We start from the raw sequence: 13,152 nt of genomic DNA, 5'->3' as shown, positions 1-13,152 counted from the left end.
AATTTGTGTACTTTTTCTTTAATCTTGTATAGGCTCTGTGAGAAACAGATAACGGTTGAGTTAATATTTAGCGTGTTTCACCCCTTTCCTTGTAATGTAGGACTAGATTCAGTTCGACCTAAAACCTGTAGCCTATAACTCCATGACAGGGGGAAACACTTGAAATTCATAAATACGACAAAAATATACTACACGCACACACACGTATATACACATCCATATACATTATGTACACAGATACACACACTCAAGGTCGTCATCTTGTAATCAAGGGTTAATCAACCCAGTGAAGGCACATGGCAAAGTGATTCTCATCCCATTTCAAATCGTAGGTACACTCCAGATTGTCCTGTGTGTGCATAAAGTGGACTTTAAACAAGAAATGAAACAAACACACACACACACACAAAGTTTTTTTCTGACTGAGTGCAACGGTTTTAACGAAAGAAACGTGTGTGTGTGTTACTATTTGAATGCACGATCATTTATGAGCATTCCACAATATTTTGAGTAGATCTTATTTTAAACACAATAACACTAGCAGACCAAACTTGAAGAGTACCATCTTCCCTCAAAAAACACTATGTGTGTGTATATACAAGCAAGCAACAGTTTCAAATAATAGTAACTATGATGGAAAAATCATATTTCTAAAAATTAATAATTGTTTGAAACCACCTCCCTGAAAATTCTATGCACGAAATCCGCATATCCCCTTTGGAAATGCTTGCTCGAGTTCCTCTTTACAAAAGCAAAAGCATGAAAGGTTGTTAAATGAATAACACATAACGAAAGAGAGGCATTAATTAGAAGATTAATTTGCAGTACATAGCTAGATTTCTAAAAACAAAAGTAAATTACATTTTTTTTTCAAATTATATACATTGGCCACTTTGAATCAAAATAGCTTATAAATGCAAATTATAATGACGTGGACAGAATAATACACGAACGTTAGGTTGTATGTTTTTTTTTTCATGATAGCACAATAAAACGTATCTATGCAGCATAAAATATCTTTTTGTTGAAGGTGATCTTCTTTTTATATATCAATCTTTATATACAGACTTAATAAACATATTTCATATTATTACAACTTTTTTGGAATGACAATATTTGAACAAACAAATGACGAAAAATTTTCTAAAGTCATTTTCAAAGTTTCTGTGTGATTCATTATTTCATGTTATGAACCAAATTCATGAATGGCGTATTCGAAATGTGTTTGGTACATAGCTTTGAATTTGATTGACTTTTAATTGATTTTTAAAGAGAATTTCAAATGAACAACATAACCAAAATATGATAGAAAATATTCAAGCTTGACTTGTAGAATTAGCTTATATTCCCTGGAGAGAAACTGAAATTTAATATTTTACGAACAATTGTATCTATCATGTTTTATTGACTACGAAATTCAAAAAATGTTTATTGGCGAGAACAATTTCTGTACACATTTAAGGTTGTTCATAATGAGTGTAAAACTAAAATTCATATACCTGATATAAAGGATTGATGACATGAATTTGTGAAATTCAAACAATGGATACATTTTTCTGTGTCAGTACATTAAAAAGTTGAAATTAGATGACAAAATTTACAATACAGCAAGGATTTTACGCTTTAATTTGCATGTTAAGCATTGAAAGAGAATCAGAATTTTGACTTATATTAACGTAATACATACTTTTATTCAGAATACAATTATTTTTTGAACGTTTACTCTTTGAATATACAACTTTGAACGGACATAAGGTATTAACAGAAATAAAAGTAACGAATTTAATTGTTAAGAACTGTGAATATTTTTATGACTGGTAAAAATGTGTAATGGACTTACTTATTGACGTCGGTAATAATTTTGAAGACATACTCTTAGTTATATTATTATATTGACAAATTTGCGACATGCTTTGTAACTATTTGATTTTATTATTGCCTAAAGCAAATCCTTGCTGTCTTCGCCCTTGTATGGAATTGCTCATTGTTTCAAGTTAGCATTGCTGCGATTTTTAAAGTTATGTGTATTTTTCCAAATGTACTTATGTAATACTTGACAAACACAAATAATTTCCTCAAATAACTGTTGTGACTTGAATTAATTTGACGTTGTTGAGAATAAACTAAAGGTAATAGAGGACGTTAAATGATCCTGGTGTGTTTTTGTACCTGCAAAGAAATAAAATACTTTGATTAGTAACAAATATTATATGAGAAACGAAGCATATTGTCATATATAAATATCCCCCAATAAATTCTTCAAAAGAGGCAGAGTGCTGTTTCTTCCCAATATTCATATCAGTATTTTTTATTATATTTTTTAAGAGAAAATGCAATAAAACATTGATAAGCATTTATTGTTGTGACACTCACCTAACGTTCTTTATAGAGGTTCTATTAAGTTTTGTAGTTTATATCACTCCCTTTAATCGGACTTCTCCAAGTTTATAGGCCATGAGTCGCAAAACTAGATCATTGATTACAATTACAAGACTCATTTCCAATGACGGGTTTCTGGGATAACAGTAAAGTATACAAATTATGTGACTCAAAAGTCATTCCATTTAAGAATTGTTTCTCTTTGGCTATTTTTACAAATAATCATGATAGCAGCCCCCCCCCCCCCCAAGGCGCAGATTCACGCGGAGCACGTCTCCCCTCCCAACTGCCAGAATATTGGATAATTTTCCCTCACATTTTTGAAGATTCAAATGTTCTGTCCTTTATCTAACTAACTAACTAACTAACTAACTCTCTAGCCTTCTTAAACCCGAAGGTTCATGGCTGCAGCAACACAGGCCTTTCATCTGTCCCTATCTTGAGCAAGATCTATATACTCTTTTCCATCCCTACCGATTTCCTTTAGGTCCATCTCAACGTTGTCCCTCCATCTTCGTCTTGGCCTTCCTACAGGTCTCTTACCATCAGGTTTCCCAACAAGAATCCTGTGAACTCCTCCATCCTCTCCCATTCGTGCCACATGGCCTGCCCACCTAAGTCTTCTTGATTTAATTATTCTAATAATATATGGACATACAAATTATATAGTTCTAAATTATGTAACCTTCTCCACTCACCTGTCTCCTCATCCCTTTTAGGTCCAAATATTTTCCTAAGGATCTTATTTTGAAATACTCTCAATTTATGTTCCTCTTTCAATGTAAGGGACCAAGTTTCACACCCATATAAGATTACAGACAAAATTACTGTTTTCTATATTTTAACTTTTAGTTTCTTAGATATTAAACGAGAAGACAAAAGTTTATGAAGAGAGAAGTAACATGCATTTCCTGAATTAAGTCTACTTTTTATTTCCTCTTTAATATAATTTTCATTTGTTAACATTACTCCTAAGTATTTGAATTTGGAAACTGGTTCAAACGAGTTGTTATCAATAATTAGATTTTGATTATTACCTAACACTTGGTTTCGGCCTGTAAGCATATATTTAGTTTTCTCTTTGTTAACTTCCAAACCTATCTCTTTAGCAGTTTTGAAAAATATTTTAGCATTATTCTTAATTGTATTTATATCATCCCCTAATAAGTCTACATCATCTGCATATGCTAACAACTGAGTCACACCATTTAATTTTAGTCCTTCGTTAGTTTCTTTTACCTTCCTAACAGCATCTTAGGCAAAATTAAAGAGCAATGGAGATAATGCATCTCCTTGTTTATACCCATCATGAATTGTAAATTTGTCAGACATATTAATACCCACACGAATTTTACTTTCTGTTTCACTGGTGCATACTTTTATCATACTAACAAGCTTCTTAGGTATTCCAAACTCGACTAATATATTATATAATTTATCTCTTTTGACCGAATCATATGCTTTTTTGAAATCAATGAAAAGCTGATGGACATGTCCTTGATCAAATAGTTTAAAAGGCTCGAGAATATATTTTTTTAAAGTTTGATAAGAGTCTGGTTTATAATCGTGATAGGATGATCGACATTTGACCTAAGGTTTAAATCTGTATCCTTAGGACTGTGCAATATGCCCAAACGTAGGGTGGTCATACGTTCAGTTTTGACCGGGACAGTTCCGTTTCAGATGTGTGTCCCGTCGATATTATTTTAAAAAAACTGCCATTTTTCCCGTTTTTTAAAAGCCTAGGAGTTAGCTTGTAAAGCAAGTCAAAATTTCAGGAACATTTCATGCTAAAGAAATGTCGATGAATTACGTTATTTAAACTTGCATCATGGTAACGCTTTTGGCAAATAGTTTGACTGCGAATCAAAATGTTCCATTGTCGTCAAGAATGGATTATAATAATTAATACCTTTTGACATTTATTGCTCATAATTAGAGGCACATACTTTTGGTAAATGAAAAAGCAAAGTTTCAGTACAAGAACCGAGTCAATTTTGGGTTCAAAAGCGGTAAATGAAATGAAATTTCATTGTTATAGCGGTATATAGAATGGCACTTTTGTTTTGAAAATGTGAATATATTCCCAAAATTGATTTTAAAGCTGCACTTACTACACAAAATAAGCATATCCCTTCTAATAGCACATTAATGTCGTTACCAGAATATTAAGTTTATTCCTGTTCAAAGTAGGCCATTTTTGTTTCTAAAATATTTACAGCAGATTTAATCAATTTCCCGTGAATTGCATAACTCGCAGGATAATTCTGATTTCAGAAAGTGTCACGTCGGTAAATAAACTCTAAATTAACATTAGAATCTGTTATTTCTCATTCCGTGTTTTCTTTCAAAAGCGAAATATGCACGTCTCTACTCATAATGCACCATTTATGTGATTGATACTTTTATAAATTATAATAATAATACGTTTAATACGTTAATAATAAAAATAATTTTATAATTAGGCCTAACCTACTTTTCAGGAAGGGTGGGAGGTAAACAGACTTCTTTGGGATGTCCAATATTATGGCCACTCTACCCAAAAGGGATCGAACCCTTGAGAGAATAGGTGTTTGCGGTGGCGCCGATTAGGAGGGGACGAGGGGGGCAGTTGCCCCCTCACTTTTCGCCACTTTTGCCCCCGCACTATGCTAAATTATACTGTCTTTGCCCCCCCCCCCCCAGTTTTGGCACATTTCCCGCCGCTACTGGGTGTTTGTTTGCTTTGTTTATTCAATTTACTGCTCCTGCCTGATCGTTCTGGCAATGAGAGGAATTATGATTACGACATACAATAATAACCACGTATTCCAGCCCTGAAACATGAAAGTCAACTTAGTTCCTGTTTGTAGTACGATGTATTGTTTATATGAAAGAGTGCAAGCGTAGATTAGAATTGATTTTTGGCGAGGTGAAATTCCGCTCTCCCAACTGCCACTGCCTCACTGCCTCACTTCCTCCTTTCCTTGCTTCTGCCAAGAGTAAATTTCTCCGTCGCACAATCTCACTAAAGAACTTTTTTAAAATTGACTTAGAAAAAAAAGAGCTTTCAATGTGCACGGCTTCTGCGTTGTAATCTAATCATTTAAGTTTTCTAAATTCTGCAAAGAAATTTTAGAAGTCCTTAAATATTTTTGTCCATCTCTTTGTCACGGTGCAAAATTCTTGTTTCCTGCGCAATAACCACAAATCTCGCGAGAATTATGTCTACGTGGTACCACTTACCAAATGTTTGTTGAATGCAATATAGCGCCTTCTGTTTCGGAACATTTTGGGAATTTTCAACTCCCAAATGTTATTATTTCACTTTAAACTCGTATTGTCGCTCAGATGGCGTCCATTCTCCAAGGAAATCAGGGAAATGTTTCGAAACGCTTGCTCACTGTTGTTCCTCTTTCTATTTTTTCACAGCGAAAGTTTTCTTCAACTTTTCATTGTTCAAGTTATCGTGCCACTCTCTTGGTGTTGTTTCCTCAAATTCTATAAAGGCGTAAATGCTCGTCTTGTGTTAAGATGTGAAGTTATATATATATATTTCACCTTTAGGACCTTTCATGCACATTCGAGAAACATGCAAAATATTGCATTAAAAAGGATATGTGAAAATGTATTTTTGAAACTACGAGTATTATCAAATTATTATTTCTCCCACTGAAATATCACTACAGTTCATGAAACCTAGCCACAAAACTATGTTATGGAATTACAAATACAATATCACCTGTAATTTGAAAGTCGAAATGCTACATATGTGGTAACTAGCAAACGAAGATAAAGGAGATAGGACGGTAGTAACACTGAGAGAAGAAAGAAGGAAATTCAGCTCGAAGAAAAAGAGAAATATATAAAACAGAGACAGAGAGAGAGCAGAAAGAGAAAGAGGGAGACAAACTACGAGAAAAGGAAAATTCAGCCATGTACAGCTCACCGCTCACGAGAAGATCCCCAAACGAGGGGAGACGGGGAGCGGGGGTGAAGGGAAGGAGCAGTCCATTTGCATATTTTAGGGGTAGCAGAAAGTCGTCCGCTGCGGCCTAGTATCCTTTTCGAAGTGCGTGGGAGTTGATTTGCGTCAATTACGCTGCTTTTCTTTCAGTGGCCAGAACACATTTGTATTGCTTATCCTGTGCATTATTTAGACTGCATTTCAAAGAATTTTCAAAAGAATATATGGCGTTTGGTGAGCTTATAGATCACACACCCCCGTAAAACAATTTCACACCGTTTCCGTATAACTAATATTAGGCCTCAGTGTAGGCATATGTCTGAATATTCTAATATTTATTCACTATGCCCGCAATATTATATGCTTGTGAAACTTGGTCTCTTACTTTAAAATAATAACATAAATTTACATTCTGCAAGACATTCAGCCTTTGAGTGGTTTCTTCCAGGCCTAAAGTCAAGAAACCGTTTTTGTAAGGTAAGTCGTTACTAAAATCTCATTTGCGTTTCGGCATGGTTCAGATCGCTGATCCACAGAACTTCACTTTTCCACTGCCATGTAACAACTAAAAGTACAGCAGTTAAAAACTATTTTATTTCTGAATTCTGATGTCGTGAAACTCAAATCAAAGAAAGCCGCGGCGTATCGCATATTCTTACCTATTGTTAGAAACTTGCTGATCACCATGAGCCGCGGTAGATATCACAAATGCTTTGAAATCAAAACCTTTCGCGACGAGCGGCGACAACAGAAGAGATGCAAAAGTCCGACATTTTTTCTTTTTGGAAGAAAAATTTCTTGGCTTTGTGCTTGCAACTGAGAGTGTCGTATTTCTTTACTTTGAAATTGAAAACGGATATAATATTAACAATTATTATTAAATAACAGGAAAGAGAACATTTCCAAATTTTCCTAAAAATCTGGCCGGACCATTTTTAGGACTCGAAAAGAGGATTAGTTCAGGTAAAACAGGGCGTCTGGTAACCATAAACGACTTGTATCGCTACATCGATTACAGCGAGATCACATAAGTTTCTCACTCAGGGTGCACTCCCCTAACCCTAATAGTGGAGTCGTCTGTCGCTACGTCACTGCACTTCCGTTGGAGATCATCTCCTGAGCGGTGAGCTGTAGGCGATTTAGAAGAGTGAGTATACATGTAGTATATAGTGTAAAATATGACTCGATCGATTCAGGTTTTCTATTGTTCTCTTGTGTCTTTCTGTGAGTCATCTGCAAGGACTGCTTTGATTTATGCTAATCAACCACCTTCCTACAGTACAGAGCGTGTAGTAGGATATACACTAATAGGGAAAAGAAGAAACAGGAACCAGATAGTCGGAGAGAGTGGTACGGAGAAAAGACGAGCAGATGGAGGTGTAAAGTGCTTCCATCTGTTGGAAAGTTTAAGATGTGGGAAGAAACAGAGAGAAAGGAGAATATTGATGGCGAATCAATGAGTAATAGAGGAGAGAGAAGAAAGTAAGGGTTCAAAGATGTGGAGAGAAAGATAAATAAAGAAGTGACTGGAGAGGGAGTGAAGAGAGAATGTTCGGAAGAGAGAGTAAAGAGAATTAGAAGGCAATGTACAGGACGACAGAAATTAAATATGTGGAAGGAGTTGTTGGAAAGTGGGAATGAAGACAGTAGGGATGAGAGAGATGGGAAAATTAGGACAAGATTGAATGGAAATTAGAGAGAGAAGGAAAGGAAGGGTTATGGATGCGGAGAAGCAGCAAGAGACAGGAGAAAAGAGAGTAAGGCAGACGGAAGAAATAGGAAAGAGTTAAGAAAACATTGATATTGTGAGTGAACGGGGAAGAAGATGCGAGAGAAACAGACAGAGGAAGAAGTAAAGTCAGGGAGAGGAAGACAGGCGGGAAGAAAGAAGGAAAGAGAGCCTCATGGAGACATTTGTGCAGATGAGGAGACGAGACGAGACGATTCCCTCACCTCTCAGAGGCCGCAGATGAGCGTGGCTTCCATGATGTCCTCCTCCGTCGCTTGCCTCAGAGCCACCGTGATGCTGTTCTCGAAGCCTCCGCTGGACACCAGCCTCACGGTCGTCACGCCACAGAATACTGTTTCCACGGTGCTGCCTGGAGAGGAAGAAAACGCACGGATCAACATTGAAATGATGATTCTAACTCACGTCACCCACTGAATGTGGTGTTCTTGTATGAAAACACATAGCAAACATTTATTGCTGCTTGTTTTCATACACAACAAGAGAAGACTTACTAATTTAAAATAGTGCGTTTATTTATCATCTGACTTAAATGTTAACAACTATTTTAAGATTATAGGACGCACTATTGGACATTGACATTTTAAGCAAGAACCTATTATTAGGTCTATGAATTTTTCTGTCCACTTCATAACGACAAATTAGAAAATACAATATCAATAGGAAATTTAGACATGACAATTATGTACACAAAACATTATTAATTAGCAGACTCTTTATTCAGTAAATAAAAATGATCCTCTCATTTCTTTACATAGTTCTATTACTCGTAGGTTACAAAAAGAGGGAGCGTCTTCTTTTTCTTACTACAGTTGGCATGTGTGCTTCTCAGTTCTGATTGCAAGTTCTATGAACTTAAAGATGGAATCAAAGACGGTTTCTAATTCTGTCGGAAACTGAAGACAACAAAGCTTTTCCACGATCTTCTAGTAAGGAAGCTGGAGGTCGATACGGAAGTGAAGACGAACCTAAGTACCGTGAGACTGGCTTTAGGAGTCGCGGTGACTGCATAGAGAAGGATTCTAAGGATGATAGATTTGCGCGTGTGCCGTTTTGTAAAAAGCGTAACGGAACTTACTTTATGAGAGTAGATACGGAATGAAATGGCTGGACAGGGGGATTTCACATTCTATTAACAAGTGATTTCCATTGTATGTAATATTTAATGACTTTAGTTCCATAGCCTGCGCCGGCTGTCTTCTTGTTATATAGAGGTTTCTAATAGGCAACCGATCCACTCACCACCATCAAGCAATGACGGTTCACCGCGATAACTTTATGTTCAATTAGCTGATAACCCGGTGTTGCCCGGGTTTTTATTCTATTAGACAGGAAAATAATAAATTTTAACTATAGTGTAAAATGTAAGTAATTTTATTTCATCCTGCCATAGCGATTCCGAAAACTATGGATTCGGCACTAATGTAGGTCATTTTTCACCCCCTCTCCCCCCTATGCCTACAGGTGATGAACTTGGAGTTGAACGGCATTGGGAGTGTCAGTATTCATCTCAGCAACCCCGAAAACTATGGATTCCACACTAATATTGGTCGTTTTCGCAACACAAACTCATATCAGCCTGAATGTTAGACAACCCGAGAAACACTATCGTTGTGCGGGCTGCATAGAGTCACGGCTGATTTGTGCGAAATTTAATATTGGTCGTTTTCGATTATTTTTACATGTCACCCCTTCCCACCCCTACCCCTATGCGTGCCAGGGGTGACTTACCCTCACAGTATTTCCTTCCACATTGTAAGTGATATGTGTACCACGTTTGGTTGAAATTACTCCAGGCGTTTGAGAGTTATGGAACAGACACACACACACACACCCACACACACACACACACACACAGACACACACCCATCCATTTATATATATATATATATATATATATATATATATATATTTATACGTTCCTCCCCTCTCCGTACATACAAACTTCAGGTACATCATGCTCTAGGTCAGTGGTTCTCAACCTTCGTGAGCTCTCGGCTCTGTAAATTCATTTTTTAAAAGTCGATGTCCCGATCCCAACAATCTCACTCGTAGTTTTCTAATATGTTTAACTTTATACGTTAAGTAGCTGATTATTTATTTATCCCAATCTTCTATCAGACATGAAAATTGTAACGACCGCCATGTTAGGCAGATTTCAGTTGTATATTGGCATTTATCTTATTCGTATACTTTCAAGTTAAGAACTTGGATTAAATTATTTATACTTAATTGTTTTCATAATTCATATATATATTTACGTTTTATCTTATGTTATAATATTATTCGCGTATTTTTGCAACATTTATTCAGAATTTATAGGCTAATAATTATCCCAAATAATATATGCAACGTTTTCATTGTTTTTCAAGCACAAGTTAAATACATTTCTTCTTAATATCGATTTTGTTCAACAATGTACAAGATTGAAGTAATTTGTCTTCGTTATAAACTAAATCTCTATTTAATCATTTTTTTTATGTACAAGGGCAAATATGATTTATTTGATAAAATCAGTTTAGTTATTTCTATATAGTTTAAGATTGTAATATTATAGCAAAGTATTTCTCCCTCGTTTTCAATAAAATATTGTTTTCCTATTGCCTGTTTGTGTTAGGAGTGGGGGAACCACGCTTCGTGTTCTTGGCGATGTAAAAACTTCCACGTTGGCATTTTTAATTGTTGCCAACCTGAACTTTAGCTTACTATCGCTAATTAACATTGATGTGTTATATAAATTATCAGTTTTTCTTGTGTTATTTCATGTTATGAGTTTGTATTGAAAGTTAGAACAATCTGTTATGCTGCGCCTCGCGCTTGAGATAGCAGTTGAGGTCTTGCTATTAACTGTGAAGACGGTGTGCGGACTCTCGTGTTAAATAAATTGCTTATGACTGCCTGCGAGCGTGCATGACCCAATAAATTATAACTTTTAACTTGTGCGAATCAGTACGTACGCGCGCGATTCGTGATTAAAGATTTTGGACATTTTAATTATAAAGTATTTGGAATTTTATTTACTGTCACGTGTCGCAATTCGGTGGTTTCCTTCCTGGAGGAAAGATGGATCGTCTTAATCCCGATCCCTGGGTGAGAACTGGTGCTCTCAACTGACCAGCCGGAGCAAGAAGCGGTGTGTTGCCAATTCGGATCTCCATACCCTGGAGTTGCGAGTGGTGGCACGTTGCGTTGCACGTGAATTGCACATGAATTGTAACTATAGTGTAAAATTAACTTGGAGTTGAACGGCATTAGGAGTGTCACTATTCATCTTAGTGACCCCGAAAACTAGAAATTCAATACTAATATCGATCGTTTCCGATTATTTTTACATGTCACCCCCCTTTCCACCCCCACCCCTAGGGGTGAGAGGGGTGTCTTACCCCCACAGTATTTCTTTCCAGATTGTAAGTGATATGTGTTGAAATTGCTCGAGGATAGCAATATCGCACCTTCTGTGTAGGCAACCAACTTCGCCGTGCTGTGTTGCAGGAAGCATAACTTGCAGGATATGACACGAAAATGCCACACATCAGAATTATATTTTATGTCCCCTTGCCACCCCCCCTAGGTGTGCCGGGGGTGTCTTACCCCCACAGTATTTCTTTCGAGATTGCAAGTAATACGTGTAGCAAGTTTGGTTGAAATTGCTCCAGGCGTTCGAGAGTTATTGCTGAACAAACAAACACACACATATACATCCATGTTTATATGTATAGATTCATATGTACCCTTGAAATGTAATATTAATAAATAAATTAGGGCATAATGATAGTTCGATTATGTCAAGGCTTGTTGACAAATATAAATTGTGGTTCATATTAGTTGACAACCACTGGATTTATTGAAATGTTTTAGTTTTCTCTGGCCAATATCGTTAAATTAATTTGGTAAGTGCTGATTTTCATAAGCTTGTTCCATTTTGGACACGGGAAAATTTCAATTAATTACAATATATTAACTTCAATGTATTTGTTAACGAGAATTGGTGCGCAAACTAAATTTACCGTTGTGCCCATCCGTCAACTTACAAATTTGGAGGGGGAAAGCAAGCCCCCCTTCCCCGGTTAGATCGTTTGATAGTCACCACCACAGTCGCGACATTTTCTGTTATCGCAGTGAAAAGCCGAACGAAAGGCTATCTTTCCAAGCGGTTGCCAGTTCGGGCTGCAAGTGGCAAACTTCAAGAGGATCTCTCACTGATGCCAAGGTCCGGTAGCAGGCAGCGGCCACTTCCTACATCGTCGAAAGTCTTAGTCTTTCAAGAATATCACCAACGTCCGAAAATTAAGATCATCACAAAGGAAAGCACTACTGCGCATGACAGGTGCGTTTAGAACTACATCAACACTCGCCTTACTGGTAGTTGCAGGTTTGTGGCCAATAGATAAGGTTGTCAAGAAGAGAGCAGCAAATTACTATTTCCGGACCAAGATAAATTAACAAGCATTCTTGGAGAAGTCATCCCAACCAAGAGAGACATAAACAAAAAATTAAGACAAGAATGGCCAGAGGAATGGAGCACTGCACCACAAGGAAGAAGACTCTTCAACTTCCTCCCAAATATTGAAGAAAGGCTGGAACTCGACAATTTCCAACCAACGAGAGCCCTTATACATTTCTTAACGGGGCATGGCCCGTATGGAACATATCTCCTAAAAGTTAAACAGAGAGAGATAGTGATCACTGTTAGAAATGTACGCTGGAACACAAAGTATTTGACTGTCCAAGTGAAAATCCTGAAATAAAGGACAACAGAATCAAACTTTCAAACAAAATCATTTATGAACTTAAAAGATCTCACCATTTAGAAACACTAAATAAATTGGCGGATCTCGTCTCTCAAGAAGAATTGAAGAACTATCAAAATATATCACACACATCAATTCAACTTCGAGATAACCAAGAATCCCGCAAGTTTTAAGATCAGAAAGAAGAAGAGTACCACCCCAATAGGAACAAACCCATAGGATTATCATCATCTGAAAGGAGCATCTAGGATCACAGCCATGGTAGACAGGAAGGAGCACAACGAAGAACCCGACCTTCAGGAAGCAGCACAAGAGGAACTCGACTGGTG

General features: G+C 36.7%; 1 protein-coding gene across 2 annotated transcripts in view; it reads right to left on the bottom strand.

The window, feature by feature from the left end:
• Positions 1–797: 797 nt before the first annotated feature.
• Positions 798–13,152, bottom strand: part of LOC145978349 (corticotropin-releasing factor-binding protein) — a 129,927-nt gene continuing 117,572 nt past the window's right edge. The window contains exons 7-8 of one of the 2 annotated variants that reach the window (XM_083110943.1): positions 8,279–8,424; positions 798–2,169 (exon numbers count right to left, since the gene is read on the bottom strand). In XM_083110943.1, coding sequence (XP_082967069.1) covers positions 8,282–8,424 — 143 coding nt within the window. In that variant the 3' untranslated portion in view covers positions 798–2,169; positions 8,279–8,281. Of the gene's footprint in view, positions 2,170–8,276; positions 8,425–13,152 lie in introns of those variants that run through there. The other variant, XM_083110945.1, reaches the window with a different exon arrangement.

This window comes from Lepisma saccharinum, chromosome 24 (assembly GCF_977018435.1).
Source record: "Lepisma saccharinum chromosome 24, izLepSacc3.1, whole genome shotgun sequence".
In the NCBI taxonomy this organism is placed as follows: Eukaryota; Metazoa; Arthropoda; class Insecta; order Zygentoma; family Lepismatidae; genus Lepisma; species Lepisma saccharinum.
This window is presented reverse-complemented; position numbering and strand designations above follow the sequence as displayed.